The sequence below is a fragment of the Columba livia genome, chromosome 3, assembly GCF_036013475.1.
Source record: "Columba livia isolate bColLiv1 breed racing homer chromosome 3, bColLiv1.pat.W.v2, whole genome shotgun sequence".
NCBI lineage: Eukaryota > Metazoa > Chordata > Aves > Columbiformes > Columbidae > Columba > Columba livia.
Genome location: NC_088604.1, coordinates 76273627 through 76297694, shown reverse-complemented (window position 1 = coordinate 76297694; position 24068 = coordinate 76273627). Strand labels below are relative to the sequence as shown.

The 24068-nt window shown below is 38.3% G+C and overlaps 1 protein-coding gene across 1 annotated transcript; it reads left to right on the top strand.

The window, feature by feature from the left end:
* Window positions 1-6: 6 nt before the first annotated feature.
* Window positions 7-22985, top strand: ARV1 (ARV1 homolog, fatty acid homeostasis modulator). The gene is made up of 5 exons (XM_065057728.1): window positions 7-167; window positions 9657-9776; window positions 11378-11531; window positions 12716-12940; window positions 13423-22985. Exons 1-5 carry the CDS (start codon window positions 69-71, stop codon window positions 13527-13529), a joined length of 705 nt encoding a protein of 234 aa, XP_064913800.1. The 5' UTR covers window positions 7-68; the 3' UTR covers window positions 13530-22985.
* The last annotated feature ends 1083 nt before the right edge of the window (window positions 22986-24068 follow it).

Below are 24068 nucleotides of genomic sequence, written 5' to 3'. Positions count from 1 at the left end.
CTCCGCCCCCAAACGCGGAAGCGAGGCGGTTTGAAGCGCTGACAGGCCGGGGCGTGCTCTCGCGCGCCATGGCGGAGCTTGTCGCCTACCGCTGCATCGAGTGCAACAGGGAGGCGGCGGAGCTGTACCGAGACTACCAGCGCGGGGTGCTCCGTATCTCCATCTGCGTGAGTCGGGGCGGCGGGGGCGGGAAGCCGGGGTAGTGGGCGAGAGAGGCCAGAGGGAGGCTGCAAGCGGGAGGCTTCGGCGTTAGCAGGCGGCCGCGCGCTGCACGTGGAGGCGTGCCCGCCGGCACGCGGGCCGCGCGCGGCGGAAGCTCCCCCCTGGGCCCGCGTGTCGCTCCCCGTTGTTCGTGCTCCCCGTTGTTCGTGCTCCCCGTTGTTCGTGCTCCCCGTTGTTCGTGCTCCCCGTTGTTCGTGCTCCCCGTTGTTCGTGCTTCCCGCCGTCGTCTCCTCCGGCCCCTCGAGAGCGCCTGCGTGGCGGCGCTGTCCCGGGTGGCCTGTGGCGGCGCTCCGGGGCTTGTACTCGCTGACAGGCAGACCTGAGGGTGGCCTTGTCGTTAGGCGGCTTCAGTGAAGGTGGAAAACGGTCAGATCGAAATGACAGGTTTTGACTGATGGTTATTCAGCATACTGCACTTTCCAAAATAATACCTGTGTGTTCTGGGATGTTCGCTGCTCTCCCTTCCCATCCCGTCCAGAGTTAATTTTTTTTTCGCATAACATTTTCATAATGTAGAAAATAACTTTCTTTTAGTGTCTCCTACATATTCTTGGAAACTTTTGTGGCTGCAGGAAAAAAAAAAAATCACTTTTTTAAGCAGTCTTTTCAACTATTTCTGAATTACTGTTTTCAGTTTTTAGTAGGATTTATGAAGACCTGTCCCCAGTGGTTATTTTTAACTTTTTTTTTTTTTTTTTTTTAGTTTTAGATCACCTAGCACCCTGTATTTCAATGTGTGGAAAAAATAATAATTTTGAAACGGAGTGATCTGCAAATACATCTTGATCGAGCATTTGATTTTTATCCATAATTGTTTCACAACATCCTGTCTCTGGTCCGTATAAAATTGGAAAACCTTGTGCTTGAACCAATTATTGAATATTTTGTAAGGAATTAGTTGTATATCATTCAAACTCCCTCTGTGGTTTTTCCCCCAGTTTTGTAGCCCTTGGCATTTTTAGAATGCTGATAGAAGATGGATTAGTTTACTAACCATGAAGCTATAAATGTAACAGATGACTAGAAAGCTTTGTATGAAACCTGTGGTGAATTCCTTTATGGCTTTATAGCTCTGAGTCATTCAAGCATTTCTTAGGCCAAAAATGAAGATAGTAGGCACCAGATCTTAGAGGCCAGTTATATTTGGGGAAATAGTGGTTAGCTCAAGCTGAAAGGTGTACATGTTAGATCTCAGCTTCTGTTATCAACAAGAGGCTGTGAAAACACGATGCTGTACAAATTACTGGTGATAGTAGAAAGAACTCATTCATATCCTTCTCTTTTTTGAGCCCAGCAGTCAGTTAAAACGGCTTGTTGCTGTAGAACCTAAACCAACTAAAAATGTACACAAAAAACTCTGCAGACATTTCTAAAACTGGAGAGGTCAGCAGTTTTCTTAGATAAAAGACAAAGCAATAGAGATTGATTTCTGTTGGCCTTAGATATGCATACTGCAAGGAAAAAATGATTTTAGTTGCTTTTTCATGGTGGTATAATGTAGTGTGTTCAATAGTGGGTATGAATTACATCAAATCCCTGGTAGTCAAGTCACGTTGTCAAAATTCGTCACTGGTGCATGATAAAAGTGTAAATGGTTTTCTTTGCAGCTCTTTCATGTGGAACTTCAATCTTGTCTTTGAAATCAAGGATAAGCTGGATACAAAAGGACAACTATCAAGCTTATGACTGCAGCCATATCTCCTAAGATTTAGCACACCTTGTAAGCCCAGGTCATCAATTATGGTTATTAATTTGGCTTTGATAATCTCTAAGGGAAGCTGGGAGCCAGTAGATGGCACTCGTTCCTCTTAGCGTTTAACCATTAGAAGACTGAAGATCGGGATCTTCTGGAGCTGTGGCATTCCATGTAGAATCAAACACTTAAGTCCCAGTTGCTGTGTTCATCACAAACACCAAACTCTTACAAAAAGAGTAAAGAACAGCGTAAAAGAAAGAGCAAAGAATCACATTTTCCTACATTGGAATGCTGTCCACCTTTCTTCATGCAGGTCCAGATTGATACCATTTTTCACTTAACTCCTGCCAGTCTGTTTCCTCTGTGTTGTGGGTTATCGTGGTTCAGTTTCAGCCTTAGTCCTAGTTGCTGTTATGTGGTGCTATGTCCTATCATCTCTAACCCTTTCTCTGTTTCTGGCCATTCAGGAAGTGCTCAGAGTAGGAGTACTCCATGAGAGGAACAGGCAATAGCAATAGCTTCTTACTAAGCATGTTATTAAGAAACACATTAGCTTGTGTTTTATAAAGTGGAGATGAGCATGTTAAAAGATTGCCAAGGTGAAAAGATTCTTTCATTTGAACCGATCTGAACTCAGCTTCATCTGCGTATTGCAGGAAAGCACTGCTGTCATCTCCAGCTACCAAGAGCTGGTTGTTTCTAATAAGGCAATTCGAGTTTTACTTTTTCCTTTTAATCTGGAAGAATAGTTTTGTTGCTGCACTGACCTTCAGCAAATGTCCTACTCCATGCAGGTAGTGCTGTGCTCTGGCCAGAGATCTGCAAAGTTGATCAGCATCCCTCTACTGACAACAGAAAATAGTCGAGTACAGAATGTCACTCAATATCCTTCACAAACTTTCACAAGCAGTGTTATAGTGAGTTCATTGGTGTTGCGAGTCATCTTAACTTGAAAATAATGACAGTGGAGAAATGTTCTCCACTTTAGAAAATACAATGTGAAACATCATTTAATCAGGTTATTTACAAAACTTAGAGTGTAGACCTCTAAAAATTTATGAAAAGCTGAAGGTATTTAAGGAAAATTGGAGGTCTGAGGTGAAATTAGAAGGTGTGATCACTCGGCCTGAGAACAGTTTACATCTGTCTTTGTGGAATTAGAGCATTAAGTACTGCAACTCCTTTGTAGCTTAAGGGAGAAAAAGTGAAAAGCACATAGAAAGTTTGTATAGTGATACTGAAAGTGAGGCCAGTGTACATCATCTAAATATTTTGTTGTTGAAGCTTTGGAATACTTGTGTTTCATTCTCATTTTCAAGTAGTACAAAAAAATATTGACAAATTATGGAAAAAAAAAAAAAAAACAACTCAGCCCAACATTTGTTCAATATGTTATGTAACAAAAATGGTTTCTTATTTCGGCCACTGAAAATTAAGAACAAGCAGAATATTGCCAAGTTCATCACTGCTTCATGCTAACCTACAGACTTGTCCCAGTCCTAGTTTAAAATTATTCTTGATAAATTAATCAGTCTGCATCTAAAAGGTCTTTGCCATTCTCAGGATGTTCCTGTCATTCAAAACCTTTCAGAACATCACATTGAGGTTGAAGAAGCTAGGTTCTCCTAAGAGCATCTTTTATCTGATTCTACATTTATTTTTAGGATGTGTTTAACCTCATCTGGGCCTGATTTTCAGGTGGAAGATTTAAATTTGAATGCCTGAGCAAAATACCATGATTTTGTATTGTGTTATTAATCTGTTGAAGAGAATAATGGATTTTTTGCCAGAGGCAAATACTAAAAGCTTCCTTGAGGTATCATCTTTTTCCAGCCCACAATATTAGAATACAGTTTTGGAAATTCAGCCTAATATTCATGGTGCTGCTTCAGCTTAGTTCCTGCAGCATTTGTTATTGCTCTTAAGATAATTAAACGTTTCTTTGAGGTCCATATTTTAATTTTAGTGCAGACAAGCATTAAAGATTTCACAAGTGTTGACATCCTCTCTGGAAATAAAATTGCAATGGATACTGAAGAAGGTAAATAAGCTTTTTTATCTCATACATAGAAGTCCACTCAATACCATGAAACTTAAGATGGAAAGGTCATGTCTTTTGATGAGAGCTCTGCAAGGTGGCTAAGTGCCACAAATTCTTTGAGTTCCGTAACTTTTTTTTTAGTCTGTTTTGTTTAATCAAGGCTGGTTTTCACAGAAGCCTAGCCCAGTCCTCTGGTATTGCGCATTCCTTCTTGCCCCAGATTCGCATTTGGTGAATGAACCTATTTCTCCACCATATTTTGCTGTGGAAGTGCCATTACAAGAGACAGGTGGACTGTTGCTCCTTTAAAAGAACTTAAAGGCAATTAAGAACAGGTAATAAAATTCTGAGTAAAGTCACCTACTCAGGGAGACTTGTTCAATATGCTTTCCCTTCAGCATGACAACTTGGGGGTGGCGGGATAATTGTGGGGGGTGTGCAGGTGTGTTGGGATTGGGGAGGGGGGAAAAAACAGCTAACCTGAAATAAATTCTGCAAAGTGCAATGAATATAAAAGGAAATCAGCACATCTGGCTTACTCAAAAATAGAAGGAAAACCATGCAAATTGTTTTTAATTTGATTTTAAATTGCATATATGTTGTTGTGTTAATCATTCTAGACCTTAACAAAGGGGAAATAAATTATTCGTTGCAATATGTACAACACAGTCAGGATGCCCCTTGTGTTTTGTAATAAGAAAGCCAAATTGCCTGAGCAGTGCACACTTCATTTAGCTTTTCTGCAATTAAAAAATAATTGAAAAGCTCTTTTATTGCAGCAAGGCAGAGAGACTGTAAATGCTTTGAATGCAAAGCATTTATGTGGTGAGGTGATTAATCTGCCAAGAGTACAAAGATAATCCTGGAAAATAGTGTGTTATTTTTCTTACTTATATAACTCAACCTACAGAACAACTCGCTACTGGAATACGTATCGTATAGGGAAAATTATAAAACAATATTTTTAATTTCAATTTTTTGAAATGGAATGCATCTGAAACTGGGGTGTTTTGTTTTTCAGCTTATTGTGATACGTGGCCACACCCCTAATAAAGAACCCATTCCTGAAAGCACAGCTAATTACATTTTATTGTTTAAGGGTGCAACTGGGATTAAGAGCGCTCTTGCAAGATGAGGGGTTTGTGTTAGTTTGCCCTATGAACCTGCGTAAATGGACCTGTGTTCATGCTGAAGCTATGCAAATGTTATTAAAATTTACTATATATGTAGTCCAGCAAAATATTGTAGCTTAATTTTGCCAAACTCCAAACCCTGGAGAAAGAGTACTAAAATGAGACTGTTTCACTGGTGTTTCTGAAGTCCAGACTTTTGCAAATATATTCCTGGTGCAGTTTTCATTGTAGTTTTAGTTCAGGGTGAAGCTTAGTTATTGAATGTATATTTTTTTATTTTCTGTTGTGTCCTATGGCATCCTCTTAAAGCACATTTTTCCCTTCCACCACCCCCATCTCAAAATACTTTTACTTTACAATTCAGTTATGTCTTAATGTTGGAGAGAGCACTCTAAACAAGTCATGTTCATATACTTTAGGAATTTTGCCCTTCAGTGACAGTAGATATTTCCTCAAATATTTGTACGCTGTATTGTATTTGGCATATGTTTGTCAACTCTGTTCACAGTTGAGTATCTTTGTTGAACAAAGAAGAGGTATGTCTTTTGAGTAGTGTTTTATGAAAGGCTGATATACATGCAGTCAGAATTAACATTTTAGTACTTCTTTTGTCTTATTTAATACAGTTGTGATGTTAAAACATGTTACTTTCCTTAACTGTTTTGGATTGCTTTGATCAGACAGAATCTGATACACTACACTATAAAGAACATGGTTGTACTTGCTTTTGAAGATTTTTTTTCTTAAAACTGCCTATGCTCATTTTTCTTAAGATAACTAAGCTGATTTCTAAGTTACGAAAATTGAAGGTTGGTTTTGTTTATTTTTTTGGAAACAACAGACAAGCATAGTCAAATATTCCTAAACAACTGACTAGTCAATTCCTAAACTAATATCCATTTAAATTCATTAGAATATTGAAATATTTTTGACACCCTTTTTTAGGAAAGCATGGTATCTATTGGACTTTTGTGTGTCAGTATCAAACATTCCTAATTTTCCTTAAATTTACCAATTTAGAAGAAGATGCATTAGTAGAATTTATGGTGTCAAGATTGACATTTGTCTTCTGCAACGTAATCTGAAAGTACCTTTTAATTAAAGTAACATCTATTTTTTTCAAAGAAAGTTACCAGTTATTTCCAGTTTCTGATGTCCGTTACATATTTAAGGAAGAAATTAAGAACTGGTTAAAAACAGAGAGAAATCCAGTTACTTATTTCTGTCATTTTTACTTATTTTCTGTCATTATCTGTTATGATAAATGAGGCATTTGAGAAAGCCCAATGAAGATTGAAAAAGCTGGGGTTTGTTGAAGGTGCCTTCTTCAGTCACACCAAACAGGCCCTTGGCTGCAGCTGTGCACAACTGCAGTGGGGAATCAGACATGAGCACCAGTATTGTCGTTCACCCTAAACTGCCTGACTAAAATCTTATAGGTAAGTGTGCAAGTGGTTCTCCATAGCTGAGCTGCTCATACTGACCTTCTCTGAAAGTGTTAGTGATTATTGATGTCTTTAAAGTTACATGACTGTAACTAGGAAAAGCTATCAAGTTAAACCTATGTGTACTTAAACTGCCTTGATCCTTGCTTGCAGTGATTTTGCTGAAGTCAGGCTCTAGTCACAAGTTTCCTTGCTAGGCATTTAAGGTTAGTGTCAGATGTTTCAGTAGTACTGCTGGGAAAAAAAAAAATCAATACCAGGTAAGGGGAAAATTTCATCCTAGAGGGTCTACTCATTCTGTAATGTTCTCATGGTCATCTTCAAGTGTCATCTTCATTTTCTCCAATTAGTCTATGGCAGTGCACACACAAGTGTTTTCCAGTAGGGTGGTTTGTAGGTCTCGCAAGTCCCTGAATGGATTCTTACTGGCTAGGTCACTGGCTGGATAAGCACAGAGGACTTCTCCTTCATACAGTTGAGACTCAAATAGAAAACAAATACATTAAGAATAGGGCTCTCATCTGCCTCTGCAAGACAGGCACACGTTAATGTGTGTCTGTGTGCGAAAAGTCCTTGAAGATGGCTGCTCTTTTGTGATACGGCAAATTTTCTGTTGAAGTAACCCGAGAGAAATAGGATCCTTAAATCATTGGTGGTGGTATGCTGAAATACTGAATTAAACATAATTCTCACATCTGCAGAAGGTCTGATTGAGGCTGCCAGAAGCTGTGGAGCAGAAGACCCATTCGTATGGGTAACACCACTATTTGTGTATTCATGTGTAGCAGTCTCCTTGTGTATCTGCAGTAGAATTTCTGTATTGTTTGTTTTGCCTGAAAGCTTGGTCTGATATATTAATATTTTGCTTGTCTAAAATTCATGTCAGCTGTCACTGAAAGTTTTTCAGTACCTCTTAACTGAAAGTTTTTTGATCAGTGTTTGGTTGGGACCCTCTGCTTGAAAAGATTGTTCTTTACTCTTCTCAGAAAGACTTTTGATACTGGTCAAAAATGTTCTGTTGTAGGGAAATTTGAAAGCATAATAAATCCTGGGGTATGTAGGATATCCTTCATCTAACCTTTATGACACCCATTGTGTTAAAGAATAATCTTTTCTATGTGTTTGTTCAGTGCTTGTGTGAATAAGCCTATAAAAAATTAATTTGACATATGTACATTACCACCTATAAGACTATCTGTTCATGATTTCCCTGTAGATAGAAATGAAGCAAGACACTGCCTTTAATTATAGTTGCAATTTCTTTTTCACTCTATTAAATCCTGTAGGTGTGGTCTTCTGTTAATTACGTCCTTTCTTCCATCTCACTCACTTTAATTAATTTAATTTGAAACCTATAAAACTATTGGTTAATTGAGTGAATTTTTGAATTCATTACCTCTAACTTCTGTACTGTCACACACAGTATTTTCCAATCCAAATTAGTTTGGGGGGGGTGGTGGTGGGTTTCTTTTGTTTGTTTTGGGTTTTGTTTTTTTATTTGTTTGGGGTTTTTTTTTTTAGCTAGACTGAGAAGTACTGATTAGTGGTAGCAACATTCCTTGGACACTCTACTCAACCTATGCATTTGTTTGAATGTTTTTCTTTATATAAATGTTGGACTTTTGAGTCAATTTCCTGGTGAAATTTAGCAGTCTCAAATTCTCCAATAGTAATGCTGGTAAATAGCATGGTAAAAATAACTTTGGACACAAAAGATCTCTATAAAATTGAAAAAAAATATTTCTGTTCTTTCGTGGAGTTTGTCTGTGGGTGTGTGTGGTCTAATGCTGCATTTTTTATTGTTACAGCATTTCAGAAAGCTGTGTGCGTAGATTTATATTCTGGCAGCGTGCAGCCATGCAGTCTTTAAGATGGAAATAAAGATCGTTTCCGTGACGGTTGTACTAGAATCACAGAATCATAGAATGTCCTGAGTTTTGGAAGGGACTCAAAAGGATCATGGAGTCCAACTCCTGTCCCTGCATATGCAGCTGATGTGAAGGCCCAGGGGTGCAGGATTAGCTGAGGGCGGGTGGGAGGAAACAAGCATCTGAACTGGAGGATCAGCAGCAGGAGAAAGCTGACCCTCCGGAGAGCATTCTTTTGCCAGTGCACTTGTTTGACCTCAAGTGGTTGCCGTGATCAACTAGTGCTGCCCCTCAGCTCTTTGCTAAAAGATTTTTTTCCCCCTCAGGTCTTTCGCATGAGCCTTTTGTAAGACTGTTATTTAACCATCCTGTTCACACTTACTATTATAGCCTTTTTTAGCCATTATCATTTAACTCAAGTCAAGGAGGGATCACCACTGCAGGTAAGTCAATAAATCTGAAGGCGGCTGATGACAAGCAGTCCTCAGCGGTCTGGGTGAAAGAACCTCTGTAGCAGGCACAGTGGGAACCAGCAGATGTCTTGGAGAAGTAATGGTCTAATCTTATCACTGTTTAGTGGCAACTTTTGACTCTTTGGCTGTTATCTGTGTGTGTGGAAACTGCGCTGTCAGTATTCTGAATATATTGGTGTTTGTCCAATAATGGAAAATAATTTTAAACATCTAGACAATTTACCAGTACCAAAGAAGAACACAACAGTGAAAAAACACTTTCTGTCTTCTTCAAAGGAAGAAAAAGGTAGGATAGGAGAATAATACATCTCTGAAAAGAAGGGATAGAACAAATTAATTTTCTTTCCAAAAAATATCCAGTAGATGAGCCATAATCATTTAACCTTTAACAAAATACTGGTGCATTTCTTGAGTCTTGGGAAGGTAGGTTGGTTGTTTGGTTTGGGGTTTTTTTTGTGGTGTGTTTTGGTTTTTTTTTGTTTGTTTGGGTTTTTTTGCATCTGTAGGGCACAAAGTTTCCATAGTTTGTTATCTGTGTCAATCTGAAGCCTGTAAAAATCAATAATGTATATTTATGTTTGATGAGGGAAGTGTGTGTCAACTGACGGGAAGCAATTAAAAGCCTTTTGAAAATGAAGATTACATTAAGGAAAGACTAATAAGAATTGAATAGCTAGTTTGGATTTATGCAGTTGTGCTAAGATTAGAGGAACATTTCATAAACTCTTGCTTTTTTGCCTTTTTTTTTTCCTAATTCTTGTTATTTTGTGACTTTCAGAAATCCTGCCAGAAACCTGTGGATAAATACATTGAGTATGATCCTGTTATCATCTTAATTAATGCTATTTTATGTAAAGCACAAGCATACAGGCACATTCTTTTCAATACAAAGATAAATGTAAGTTGCTATGCCCCTACCCTGTGTTATTTTTTGGTTAAAGATATATTTAGATTGGGTAAACTGATTGTAATAGTTGTAAAATTTTAGAGAATGTTCTCCTACCCTTCCACGGGTTCCAGCAAGTTGGAGCAGTTACAGCATGAATAGAACACATGAAATCTCAAACTCCAGCTGTTACTAAGAAAGTTACTGTCTCCACAGTAGTGACGCCGCGACAGCAGCAAATGCTGTTAAAAAAAGAGAAGGATGTGTATGGAACTGTCCATGCAGTTTTCTACACCCTCTAATTTGCCTATCATATTAATTGCTGTTAAAAGGATGATATGCTAAAGTACATTGGTTGGAAACAATTCTGAAATGAGCTATAGTAGTATAACATACCACATTAACAATACGATGCAAATTGAACCTGCTGTATTAATTTCTCATGAGTTTCTTCCTGCCCTCAAAACTATAGCAAAAGAGTGGCTTTCACGTGAAGTGTTGTTGATGCAGAGTTACATAGTCAACTTAGTTGTGCTGGCATGACTGGAGTTTGGAGGTGTAGCTTTTCTGACAGAGTTGCATATTTTTACTTTAAGGATTGATTTCCCAAGAAAGGGAAGGTAATCTAGAGCAAACTATCCGCGCATAAGCGTATGCTGTGTTCTTGTTGATACCTCTTGGCCAGTCCAGTGTTAAGCAATCTAGATAAATATACTTGCCTTGTCTTTCAGGCATAAACCTGACTAAAGATTTTGAATTAATTCAGTGCTTCTAGAGACTGCTAATGATGTTTTCCATGATGCTTCTGGAAGAACTATTCCATCTCTGGAAATTCCATCTACTCAAATAAATTGAGCTGAATTTTAAACTGCCTTAGCCTGTGCATGTATGTGCAATTGGCATAACTAGTTTCTGATGGATAAAGTAAAATCCACATGCAGAAATTGCATTGATTTATTTAAGTTTGTATAAAATCAGATTTCACCGCACATACACATGGGCTTATAGGCTGTTAAATTGGAAGCATGCTAACTATGGAGCCTCATGAGGTCATTTTTGCAGTCACTTCAGTGTATATTTTAAAGTTTTGTTTGGTTATATTGCTCCATTTATTTTTGGTTCATCACCGTTATCTGAACTAAGAAATGTTTTTGGCATAACTACACCACCAGTTTCTCATAATGGATATTTAAACCAGTTCACTGAATGGAGTAGTTGCCCTTAAACTGAAAATTTTGATAGTATAATTCTGCTAGCTGTGGCACGACTTTGTTTTTGTTTTTACATTCCTAACTGAAACAGCCTTCCCAATTTTTAAAAAGTATAGAGCAGGCTTTAGAGACCCAGTTACATACCTTCTTCTGTGTGGAACTGTTCATGCAGTTTTCTACACCGTCTAATTTGCCTGTCATGTTAATTGATATTAAAAGGATCATGTGCTAAACTAGTGTCTCAGAAGAAGTAATTTGTTTATATTTCTAAACAAAAAGAGAGAACCTACAGAGCTTGTTTGTGTAGAGATGTTGAAATGTATTTTAAATACCAGTTTCATACTAATGCTCTAATTTATGCTGATTTAATCCTGATGCTTTTATTATTCTTTCATTTACAAGATTCATGGGAAGCTCTGCATATTTTGTTTGCTCTGTGAAGCTTATCTCAGGTGGTTGCAACTACAGGATTCAAGCCAAAATACAGATCCTGATGACTTAATCAGATATGCTAAGGAATGGGATTTTTATAGAATGTTTGGTATAGCTTCTTTAGGTAAGATTGATGATTAATTCCTGTCACTATCTACTCTTTAAGCACTGAATAACTCAATGAGTCTTTCAACAAGCCTGTACTGCAAAAATTAATCCAGAATAGATGTCATATCCAACCCTGTGTGGTTAAATGATTATGCACATACTCTAATTTGCCTTCATTTAATGCAAATGTGTATTTTGATCCTGATTACAGTTCAGACTGATATGATCAGCATTAGATATCAAAACACTGAAAAGTGGTACTATTCAGAAATCTTCGTCTGAATCCATTTACGTAGTTTGAAGACCAGTGTAGGGCTCAGCCTTATTCCATATTTCGTGTTGACTTCAAGGAGTGAGGGGGGTTGTTTTGTTTTTAAATGAGTACATAAAAATACAGAGCAGTGTCGTCACTGGTAAACAGCAAATACTTCAGTGCTCTAAGACTACATCTGAAAGCAGGGAGGGGTTTTTGTTGTATTTTGGTTAGCACTTTTGTTCTCATGCTTTTTCTGGTGATAGTGTTTAAATCAAGCCTGCAGACTAAAATGAGTATTTCCCTTAGACATTCAGAGTTTAACTTAAATGACTTATTGTCTAATGTTGCTCTAAGTAGGTTTTCATAACATGTCAGTAAAAATGCTGGAACTCATTCTTCAGAAGTAATTAATCAGTTACGATTGTTGTGAGAGTTGCTTTGACATCTGCATTAATTCCAGTGTTACACGGGGATGCAGCGTCAAAAAAAGTCCAGTAGTTCAATGATATTTTCACCCTGCTGTTCTTTCTCATGCTGGATGTAAAGGGTTCATTGCTGGTGACCTTTTCAAAGATGACAAGTATCGATTTTTATTTTACAGACTAGCAGACAGTTGGAAAAACCCTCTCCTTTTTTTTAAAAAAAGGAAGAGTAAAGAGGATATTGTGCTAAACTTCCTGTGCAGTATGGTGTCAGAAATTACGAGTATGACAATCCTACAGATAAATTGTGTGATAGAATTATTCTGAATGTCATGATACTTACTTGCCTGTTAGAATGAACGCAAGAAGTGGAGGAGTTGTTTGTATTTGCATCTGTCCTAAACAGCAGTGGCTCAGTTGCATTTGAGACAATGTCTTTCACTGAAATTTATCCAAAAAGGACTTGATTTTGGTGCTTCATTCTTTCTCCTCAACTCCTCTTATTTCCTTATTTCCTCTTAGAACAAACTTCATTTTTGTTTGGCATTTTCATTACTTTATGGTGGATGAGACCTGAGATGCTGAAAACAAAGTCTGACTTCATTTTACTTCTCAAAGCACTACTGTTGTCCAGCTATGGAAAGCTTTTGCTAATTCCAGCTGTTATTTGGGAGCATGACTACACACCTTTGTGCCTTGCATTTATAAAAGTGTTTGTTTTGATATCAAACTCTCAGGCAATTAGAGGTAAGTTTTTTGCATGTTTATTATTACAGCATTTGTACAGAATGGCTTTGACAGAATGCAGCTGTTACAGAAGTCATTGTTTTTGATATATTTTTAAAGTGGTATCAAATACATGACTGAAGTAGTTCTCGATTAAAACTGTGCTACTTAGACTTCAACAGAAAGTCAATGAAACAAAACACTTTATTTGAAAAAGGAAAAGCACCTCTTATCTCACTGTCTTATCTGTGTATGTGCTGTATTATATCCATCAGGTCAATCAGTTAGAATTTGAGACAACTCATCAAAGATCATTGAAACATAAAATAGAATTATTTGTGTATTTGGAAAATGAAAATTTCATGTTAATTTAATGCATGGCTTTAGAATACAGACTTTGAACATATTTATGTGATTTCTTATATGTACAAATTAATATCAATACTTACATGGTTTCTATGATCTTCTTAAATGGTAAGTGATAAGTCTGTTTTGTTTTGCAGTTACCTTGAACTTGAACCGAATGCTCCCTTGGCTGGCCATCTTCTTTGGATTAATTTTGGAAAATGGTGTGGTCTGCTTGTTCCAGAAAATGGGATGGGATATTTGAAACAGCAGCCCAGATCTGAAGAAATACCAACAATGTGATAGTTGTTTTCTCAGAATGATCTTCGCCAGCAGGCTCCAAAGACACTATTTTCATAGTGATAAAGAAGGTGATAGAGAACAAAATCTTGCATTAGCAGTGAGTGTAGACAGTTTTAGCATGAGTTAAAATAAGAAACTTAAGAAGTTTGGCTATTTAATATTGTGAGCTATAAGACTTCAGCCTTAGCTTGTTTATTTTCTCATTAAAAAATATGGATATGTCACTGTCTTAATAGCTTTATAGATCTGGCTGCATTGCTATGGCTGTAATAAAAAAGGTACACTGAAAAAGTCAGCACTGCTACCAATCACTGCATTTTGTCAGAAAGAGGAGGATGTATTGATCCCTGAAGAGGGAGTCAGCGGAAAAATATAAAAGCCAAAATTGGTATTTCTTCAAAAACAGATTTTCAAAGAGAGAAGTGAACATGCGTAAACAGTTTATTAGAAAAAAAAAATATAAGTATTGCAGAGTGAAACTACAGTGGGAAAACTAATTTGCATTCTCTGGAATGTTTACGTGAAAACACAAAATAATAAAATACTAGTTGTAGAGTAATCTCTAGGAACTATAGTTTTAACTGGCTTGAAATTTTATGTGATCTCATAAATGCTGCTGCTTTGTTTTGAAAGCTGAAAAGAGAGTGAAAGGACTCTGATCCCCAGCATACAAGGTTGGTTGGGATACCACTTGTGCATTTACTGTTAAGCGACATCCCCCACACTCAGCCCTTATCTGGCAGCCGGTTTAGTGGAAGAAAAAATGAAGTATGAGGCTGCTTAGCAATAGAGTAGTTCTTGTTAAAAAACAAATACAACAAAACAAACAAAACACACAATATGTTTAGGCCTAAATTAGTGAAGAACCATTTAGAGAAGTTCTAAACCTTTTTCCGCAGTAGGCAAAGTGAGGACCAGATGGCCCACAAAGCAGCTGGCAGAATCAGTTTCTGCAAGACAGTAATTAGGACACGAACCTACTTCTTTTGTGCAGACCACTTTCCGTTACATTCTATCCAGTGTTTAATTCTCCTGCTTCAGTTCTGGAAGGCTGTACTATGTATAGGTACCACTTCCTTTCTTCATGTTGTTCAGATGCAGTCTCCCATCTGTGTTTTGCAAAATTCATCAAATAATGTTTTGCAACATCTTCATGTTAATTCCAAACAGGTTTAGAATAAGTTTAGATTATGACCACAGAAGACATCAGACACATTTGTCTGATTCAGCTGCCTGGGGCCACGGTAAGTTATTCAGTTAGAAAAGCAAATGGTTGCCATTTGTGTTACACTTACCTCTTTCTGAGCATGTAGAGAAGGCAAAAAAACCCAAATGTCAACCATTTAAAGTACATGAGGCAGTTTAACACTGCAACTGCCCCACCAAACACATAGTTGTGAAGGTGTATGAGGGATCCACCTTGTTACCGGTGTGAATCAGCATCCAGACAATTGAGTGTAGGTGTGCAGTTGCTCACTCGCTGAGCAGCAGCTTTGGCAACACGTGCATAGTACATGCTTTGCTTTACATGATTAGATTTGGGAGATACTCTGCCCCGAAAAACTTTTTTAAACACACTGTGTTGCCAAAGGTACTTTGAGTAGTGCTCATCTCCTTCCAACACCAGGACACAGTGTTGCAAAAGAGGCTGCAAGTTGAGAAAGGTGCAAAGCCAAGAGGCAGTAGATCTTTTATAGAAACTTCAGGGATGCTGGTCTGGCCTGCTTTCATTTTCCTCATTGACTTTCTGCTTTGAGTTTAAGAGGGAATGAAGTTGTGCTGCAGCAGAGAGGATGACAGAAGAATATGCTGGTGCCTGCTGAGCCAAACTCTGTTTGTTATTGTGGCTGTCATCTGGCCTTTACTCAGCTCTCTGTTCATCTTAGCATGACCTTAGCATTGAAGCTGATAAGGTTTCTCACCATTCTGTATGACCCTGTTCAAGAAATGTACATTCTGTCTAACACTGATTTTTTTTTCTCCTCCCCTTTAGTGATGTTAACAACAGTGCTTTGGTTTGTTCCTCTTACATTAGATTGTTTGGTTTGGTTTTCTTTTTTTTCTTTTTTTTTGTGTGTTTTTGTTTGTTTGTTTTTTGTTTGTTTGTTTGTTTTGGGGTTTTTTTAATTAACCATATGTGTCATGGTTATATGCAAAAGGTAGGGTTTTTTTCATAAATTTTTCCCTTGTTTGCTCTGGCACTCATTTCTGTCTAAAGGCTGAGTGGAGCACATTTAAGTGTGACTAATGCAAAGGGAAGATTTTTGCATTACAGGTAATGTAAATGTTACCTAGTCAGCAGCAAAATTGTTGATACAATGTGTATAACTTTTGTTCAGGGACAGTTTTCATAAAGCTTATTTTGAATTAAAAAAAAGGTATTTGAAGACAGGCTGACAGAGTTTGGGTTGTTCATCCTGCAGAAGAGAGGGCTCCAGGGAGACCGTACAGGAGCTTTCCAGTACCTGAAGGGGACCTACAAGAAAGCTGGAGAGGGACTTTTTACAAGGGCATGTAGCGATAGGACAAGGGGTAACTGTATTAAACTGAAAGAGGGCAGATTTAGATTAGATAAAAGGAAGAAATTATTCACCCCAACGGTGGTGAGGCACGGGAACAGGCTGCCCAGAGAAGCTGTGGATGCCCCATCCCTGGCAGTGTTCAAGGCCAGGCTGGATGGGGCTTTGAGCAACTTGGCCTAGTGGAAGGTGTCCCTGCCCATGGCAGGGGGTTGATATTAGATGGTCTTTACAGCCCCTTCCAGCCCAAACCAATCTGTGATTTCAGGACATTTTCTGAATTTTATTCAGAAGACATAGAATGGACCTGAACACATTCTGAAAGAAGAAATGCTTATCTGTTATGCACATAACATATCACTTTTGCACTTTCTAATGCTGTCAAGCACCACCACTGTTCTTATGCAACTTTGAGGATGGAGAAGAAAATTAAAAGCTACAAATCTGGGATGAAAGCAGGTGTTATACAGGTTTTCAGTCTTCAGAGGCATCGTTATTATCTAGTGACGTAGGACATTCTGCCTTGTGTGGTTTTATGGCTACTCATATAGGAGAATTAAGATGATAACAAACGCACTAACATTTCGTAAATCTAGGGGAAGCTGAAGAATGCCCTCTGTGCGTGGGGGCAGGTGTGTGTGCATTTTTAATGCCTTTGGAAAAGGGTTTCCATATGGTGCTTCAGAGACAACTGAAACACTTTCAAGTTCCTGCCTGTTTAAAACAGTCCTCTCCCTCTTTCTCGCTTTTATTTCTTTTTGTCTTTTGACCTCCTATTCTTTCGTAAATTCTTTGTAATGAAATAGTCATTGGCACTGGAAGATGTATTACAAAGAGCCTGCCCTTCCTATATATCTTCAATTGCTTCATTAACTTATGGGAAAGCATTTACTTGGGTTAAAAGTATAACAGCCTGCAAAAGAATTTAGTTGAGTTCATTGAGTTTTGCTTGGAATCAAAAGGGATATCGTGGCCTATGGGAAAATCATCTGCCTGTGGAGCAAATTTCAGAATTCTGTCACACAAAACGTGCAGGAGAACCATTGATGTTATTCAGACTTGGGCTGAGCAATAGTTTAGTGATTGCGCAGTGGGAGCTGGGAACTTTAACTGGGTCCATAGGTCAGGTAACAAGTATTTAGAAATTATTCTATACAAAATTAGAGAATGAGAGTATGAACTAGAAAGGGTTAAAGAGAATGTAGGTGTCAGGCAGAGTTGAGAAGACTATAAAAACTAAGGGAAGAGAATCTCAAGAAAAATTATGTAAGAAAAGATGCAGTATAGATGAATGTATGATTAAGCAAATATATGAACACCCCACTCCTAAGTTTTCAAAGGATGAACATTAAGGCATAATATGAATTATCATAGATATTTTTGTAATAGTCTAAGTGCTAACGTGAAATGGCAAAGGATGTCTTCCAAACACTAAAGTGTATGGGTTTCTGTAGAAAAATTACTGATAGCCTCATTACTTCAACAGTTTTCACTCCATCCTTAAAAATACACTTTTATAAGCAGAACACCAATTGTACAAATATATAATTGTTTACTGTGAACAGGAAGAGCTGTGCAACAGCAGGTTTTCTCCCTTTGTTCTGCAATAGTGTGCGTGGCATTAGGTGTTGCTGGTGGAGGCGAAGGCTGCTGCCCTTGTGACCTCGTGCAAGTACAGACAAGCGAGTCCTTTCTTCCTTGACAAGTTATATCTCAGGCATATAAATTGCCATTTGTTAGCCCAGTCTTCCCTGAAAGTAAAGTAGGACATCTGCACTGGAAAACTATTAGCAGCTGACTTCTCATAAAACAAGAAAACCATTGTTTTTCTGGAGCTTGCATGCTTTTGCAGTCCAGCAGCACTCCCCCAGTTGGGTAGTGCTAAGCACCACAGTGCCATCTGGAGTTGAGAAGTAAGGCACTATTGTTTCCAGAAGTGGGAGAAACATAAAAGCACTGTAAGTATTTATTTGATGAATTTTTATTTCACAAATTCAAGCTTTTAAAAGCTTTTAAAATTAACATTCAGTCTGGAGAAATGTTAGGGTGATGTTACTGATGAAAAGCAGGTCACAGAATACTTGTTTTGGTGCCTTGGTATCAAGGTCAATTCAATATATACACCCTGAAAGCTATAGAATGCAAATTATTTTAGCAGCACAGCATCTTTTTTTTAAGACATAAGCGGTCCTGCAAGCTGGGATTATTCTGAGTAGCCTTGCTGAGCTCAGAAAATTCATGTGGCAAAAGACGTAGTGAATGCATTTCTCTGCTGCTAAAAGTCAATAGGAATTTTCTTGCTGAATTAATTTGAAACTCGGGTTGCTGCGGTTAGAATTTGCAGCAATTTACAGGAATTTTTTCTCCTGCCTCTTATAATGTATTTCTGACCTTCTTAGTCTTTCCAGTAATGCTTACTATGTTACTGAGGTGGCTAGAAAGAAGATCTGAACATGAGGAGCTTTTCAAAATCTTTTTCCTAAACATGATCTGCTGTCCTAAATTTGTAAAGCTCTTTTGAGCCCTGTGTAGATAAATGGCAGGTCTGCAAAGTGTGTAAGAAATTCTGCCAATGATGTTTTCAATTGCTGTTCATTGGGATAGTAGATATTGTTTGTGATTTTTTTTTTTCCTGGGTAACAATGTGGTTTAAATTCCTTTACATAAGTAGCATAAGAGTGTGAACTCGTACAGTTTGTACATGTGCTGACTGCTGCAGAAACAAATCCAGATGACCTTTGTAATTTCTTACAATCTCTAACTGTAATTCTGAGTACATTTTTAGGCAAAAGAACTGTTGTCCATAAGCTGCACAGAGGTGCCTACCATAGCTATCTAAGCAGAGGAGTGGGGACCTGCGTTAACACCTGGATCCTAAACCTGGGTATAAGACCAACTACTGCTGCGACCTTGAGCAAGTCACATATGTGGCTCCGTAAAATGATTGTACCTCCATCATCACAGGATTTGAGGGAGGATTAATCTGTTTATATCTGCTTAAAAAGATGAAAAGCATCAAGTCCTCTCAGGTGCAGGTTGTTGGGAGTCAGTCAACACCATGAATGTCAGACATTGAAACAGCCATGCCCGGAGCCAGAGAATGTGAATATTGAAGGTGACAGCTTTAAAGTCTTTGTTATGTTAAGGGAAGCTTTAATTCTGACCTTTGCTGGCATACCATTCTATGACATAGGTATCTTAAGACTTTTATGGGTGTGTGCAACAAACCACAAATCCCTTATTGTGGATTTTAAGTTACGGCAGCTGCTTTGTGACAAAATAAATCTGAAAATAGTTAAAAAACTTGGAGGGGAGGGAGCTGGCACATTAACTGATCTTTCAGCTATCTGAAAGGAAAATTAAGGTATCTTATTTGACTGTTTTAGGCTTTGAGGTAGAGAGCATAGGTAGGTCTTGTGTATTTATTTTTTTTTTTAGTTTCAAACCAGTGGTATATTTTCAGTAAGTGAACCAGGCTACATTGCACAAATTTAAGCAGGAAAACAAAATCTCAACAACACAGAAGCACTTCTACTTACCCTGCACACTCTTCTCAGAACTGCTAATTCAGTCTATAAGAATTTGTGGGTGTTACTTTCATGGTGATTCCCAGCCACACGTGCTGTGGTCTATCCGATGCTATCATACATGCATCACTCCTACACTTTGATCCCTTCGGTCTCTGACTTCACTTCCAGTATAAAGCTTTTGTTCCAGTCTTCAAAGCCACTGATGTATCATGTCTTGGCTACAGCAGAGATAGCATCTCTATCTCAGTAGGAGTACAGTGTTCTTTTGATCACCAGAAATCAAAGCCAACAAAAGTGTAACAATAACTAGGAAGAATACATTCTCTATTGAGATCAGCCACTGCCTAATAAAGTGCCACATACCAGGGCCAGGAAGAATCGCTTGTACTTTGCAGGATGGGGAGCAAAAGTGAATGTATCACTTTGAGCACAGTCTTTATAATTTTTTTTTTTTTCAACAACAGGAATCTTTGTTTCCCTATGAGGACATTTCTCCTGCTTAATAGTGTGGCAATGGCAGGTGGGTTGTACAGCAAGGAGAACATAATTCATCTCTCACTCATTCGATCCTGGGAGAGAGCAAAATGAAAAGACAATGCTGATTAGCAAAGAATTTTTTCAGCAAGGTTGGACAGATTATTCAAACCCTTTCCTTTGGAAAAGCAAATTAACTTTGTTGTGGATTAACACAATGGTAGGTATGCATTTTTTTACATAACCACATGATAAGACCTAGTTTGTATTAAAACTCACATCTTTGCAAACTTTATTTTATGCTACTTTAAGTGGATTTTTTGCTAAAACATTTCTGCTCAATTGAATTGTGCAATTTGTCTAACTGATGTGTGTGTGTGTGTGTGTGTAGATGGAGAGGGAAGGTCAATCCTATTCTTAGAGCCTGTGCATTTTCCGACTTAGCTGTGTATGAAATTGTGCAGCTTCGGACCATATAAAGGTCTTACACTGAAAGAAAAGGCCACCTGGGACAGAGGCACCTTATCCTCATCATAGTTTGACTTTTGTGCAACAGGACAGATTGTATCAGTTAAAAAGAGAGTCATGTCCCTGATAAAACAGTGTTGGAAACATGTACAGATCATGTCTCCCTTCCCTTGTTGTTACTCATCTGCTTTCATTTAAAATAATGCCAGTGTGGTGATGCTAATCTGATTGAGCCGCAGGAGTGCTTTAATACAAAGTTTAGAGAGGTGGTTTTAATCCTGTACAGAACATTCTGACAGAGGATGGCAAAACAGGAAGCCCTCTTGTGCAGATCCTTCCTCACTGCCAGGGCAGGGTGGAAGATGCTGTCTGTAATTTCATGCCATTATCCCAAAAAGTGCTGGCTCCTCTAAATTTCTTTGCAACAGCTGCTGCTGGAAGCTTAGCTCTTTGTCCTGAGCTGTGGCAGCTGCCTCTGCTGATGGGAAGAGTTTTGTTTTCACGGATTTGGATGGCGCTAGAAGTGAACTTGGAGGTCATCTGGTCCTTCCTCCAGCTGTGAGGCTGGACAGGCGCTCTTGACAGATGTTCTCAGTGACAGACAGAGATCTGGCTCTGAGATACAACAGCTAAGCTGCCTGTCCTAAATTAGGGGGCCTGTCAGCTTTTACTGCGTGCAGCGGCAATTTGATGCCCGGCTGTTTTTCAGCTTTTCACCTATGGCCATTTATTCAAGCCATATGATTGTGTGAAAGTATAAGATTTTACTTGAGGGATCCATTGTGAAGGTGGTGGCTTGATCTTTTAGTAAGTGTGTGTCCTCTGTTTTTATTCTCCTGCTTGAGCAGTTCACATTTTCTGCTACCCCATCACAGCCTTGCTCAGCCAACATCATGAAAATAAGTTTCCTTGGCTGTAGAACTGCAAAGCGTTTAGGAGTTTTGAATAAATAAGGCAGCCTGTACCTCTTCAAATCAACGACAGGCTTCTTGTAAAGACTCATGCATGGGATTAAAGAAATACACAAAAATATGATCACTGCCTACAAACTGAAGCGTTTAATTCAGAAAGGAATGAGCAAACAAGCATAGTGAATTGAGATCTCTGTTCTTGGAGAATAAACACATCTGTACAAGCTCCCTTCTAATTTGCAAAAGAAATTGTAGTGTAAATGTCCATAGTTGGCACACTTTTAAGACACTCTTACAAATTGATGTATGCGGTAACAGTGAGATATGCTCGGCTTCCCTAATACTGATTGATGTATTTTGTCCATACACACCTGCATTTGAAGGCATAGAAAAGAATTTTATTCTCTGTGAGAAGAAGTGACACTGAAAGCTTAGAGCAGCCCTGCATTTGCAACAGAGATACAAAGGACTTTTTGAATGACCAGCTAGTGATAAATGGCAGAGAAAAAAAAGTCCTATTGTGTAACCACATAAAGCGCTGGAGACAAGACAAATCTATTTACATATGAAAACTCAGACCTCAAGCAAATCTTATGGAAAAAGACGAGAGATGGGATAAAATAAATGCATAAAACAGAATTCCTTCTTCCCCACAGAGATTACTGCCAAGTCTACCTTTCTCATTTATCATTAAATTCTAATCCTTTATGCGACTGCAGTGATGGTCCCAAAATACACTCAAGCGTTGTTCATAAATGTTTTTCCTCTTCTAAACCTGCACACTGAGAGAGGTATAAATTATGTAGTGAATAGGTGCTATATATTCCGTTTCTCTCTACAGGTCATATTGCATCATGCATTATATTTAAGAAAATGCTTCTCCAATTTTAGCAACATGACTAAGTATCGGTCAGAAAGAGCAAGGGTAATTCGAAAGATAACAAGGCAAGATTCTGTGTTATTTGTACAACATTAAACTGAAGAAAAAAGGAACATTGAAACTCTTAGAATATTGATATGCTGTGTTCATACAGGATAAAAACCAAATGGTAACAGGTCTTTGATATTCTAGTGCTATGAGAAATTAATTTCTACTCTGACTTGATGTATTGTCTTTCTTTCAGCTGATTCTGATAAAATATTTTTCCTCTATACCAAATAGCTTTTAATATTTCAGTAGTTTACATTTTGTGTAATGTAGCATGTAAAAAAAATATTGCATTATACGAACAGCCCATGATGTTATTTAATCGTAATGGAACAAGTTAGAAATGTGGTCCTGTTTAAGCTTGTACGTTACCTGTTCAAAACTTTGCATCGCTCCTTGTTAATTTGCTTCTGCATGCCCTGCTTGAACCTTCCTGTATATTAGGCAACCCTAATGAAATTGTAGGCCATGAGGGCTTTTAATACAAATAATTAGTGCAACAGGTTTTTGTTAAATTTCAGATTCAGTTAAACTGAAGAACTGGAAAGTGTTGCGAGAGAAATAATAAAATGTACTGTTTGTATGGGCCAGGTGCTTTTATATCTGAAGTAACTACCATACTATGTTACCTTTTTGTAAATTATTTAAAAGGTTCTGCTGTTTGAGGAGTCAGAAAAGTTTAAGCAAGAGCTGATAGGGCTCAGACAGGCAACTTTATTGTTTGTGACAGTGGCTGGTATCCTCAGCCAAAACGAGCTCTAAAACTCTTAAGTGTCTAGCCAGATAATCACAGGGAAGATGATTGTGATGCTTGTGATTTCCGACAGAGAGTAGTTCGTGCTGCGAGGAGGGCTGAACTACTTCTGCTAACATGAATTTAAGGCAGTGGTTTGACGCTGGATTGAATTCTTTGTGCACTAACAATTCTAAACAGTCTGCTTCAGTCACATTTTTTTCAAATTCTAATAATCCAGGATTTGCATGGGATTTCTCCTCTCATTTTAAATTGAGGAGTTCTCAAAGATTACGTTCTCTTAAAGGCATTATCTTAATAATGCCTTAGCATGAATGCATTTAAAACCATAGCAAAAGTTCAGTGAAGAGTGAAATAGCCACAAGCCTGCATATTTCAATAGCAAATGGGTTTGTCTCTTTAAATTGCATACCAGCCTTATCTGAAAAATGTAAATTCTACTGCTAAAAGCACATTCCTCTGAAATCAGATGTGGGATTCATTACTCAAGGCTGGTTGTTTCCACATTCATCTAATGAATTTTCCTGAATAGAAAGGACAAGAGGGGGGCAAAGAACTAAGGAAAGCAGACTTGTGCAGTTGATATTAATCCCTTCCAAAATGACTGTGTCATTTGAAAACAAATGGCCAAATTCACTGCTGGTCATCTGAAGGGTGAACTTGCTAATCCTACTGTTGCTTATGAAGCTTTATTGCCCTGCAAGCTGCAGGTGCCAGCCCAGCACAAATCGAGCCTCACCGAGGGTTTAATTATTCACATCTGCCATGGAGCACATTTGGGTCTAGTGGGGCCACCTCTGCTCTTCCAGAGGAGCGCAGCTTGGGAGAGTTTGGAACCATGCACCAGCCGTGTCCCCACAGATTCCCCGGGTTCTTGGAGCCACAGCAGCTCATCCCCCAACAGACCCTGGATGTTT

Bases quoted from the DNA above. Each gene is read 5' to 3' on its own strand.
- ARV1 (XM_065057728.1), top strand. From the start codon at position 69: ATGGCGGAGCTTGTCGCCTACCGCTGCATCGAGTGCAACAGGGAGGCG. The intron at 168-9,656 runs GTGAGTCGGGGC...TGTGACTTTCAG, and splicing joins TGCTCCGTATCTCCATCTGC to AAATCCTGCCAGAAACCTGT. The intron at 11,532-12,715 runs GTAAGATTGATG...ATTTCCTCTTAG, and splicing joins GTTTGGTATAGCTTCTTTAG to AACAAACTTCATTTTTGTTT.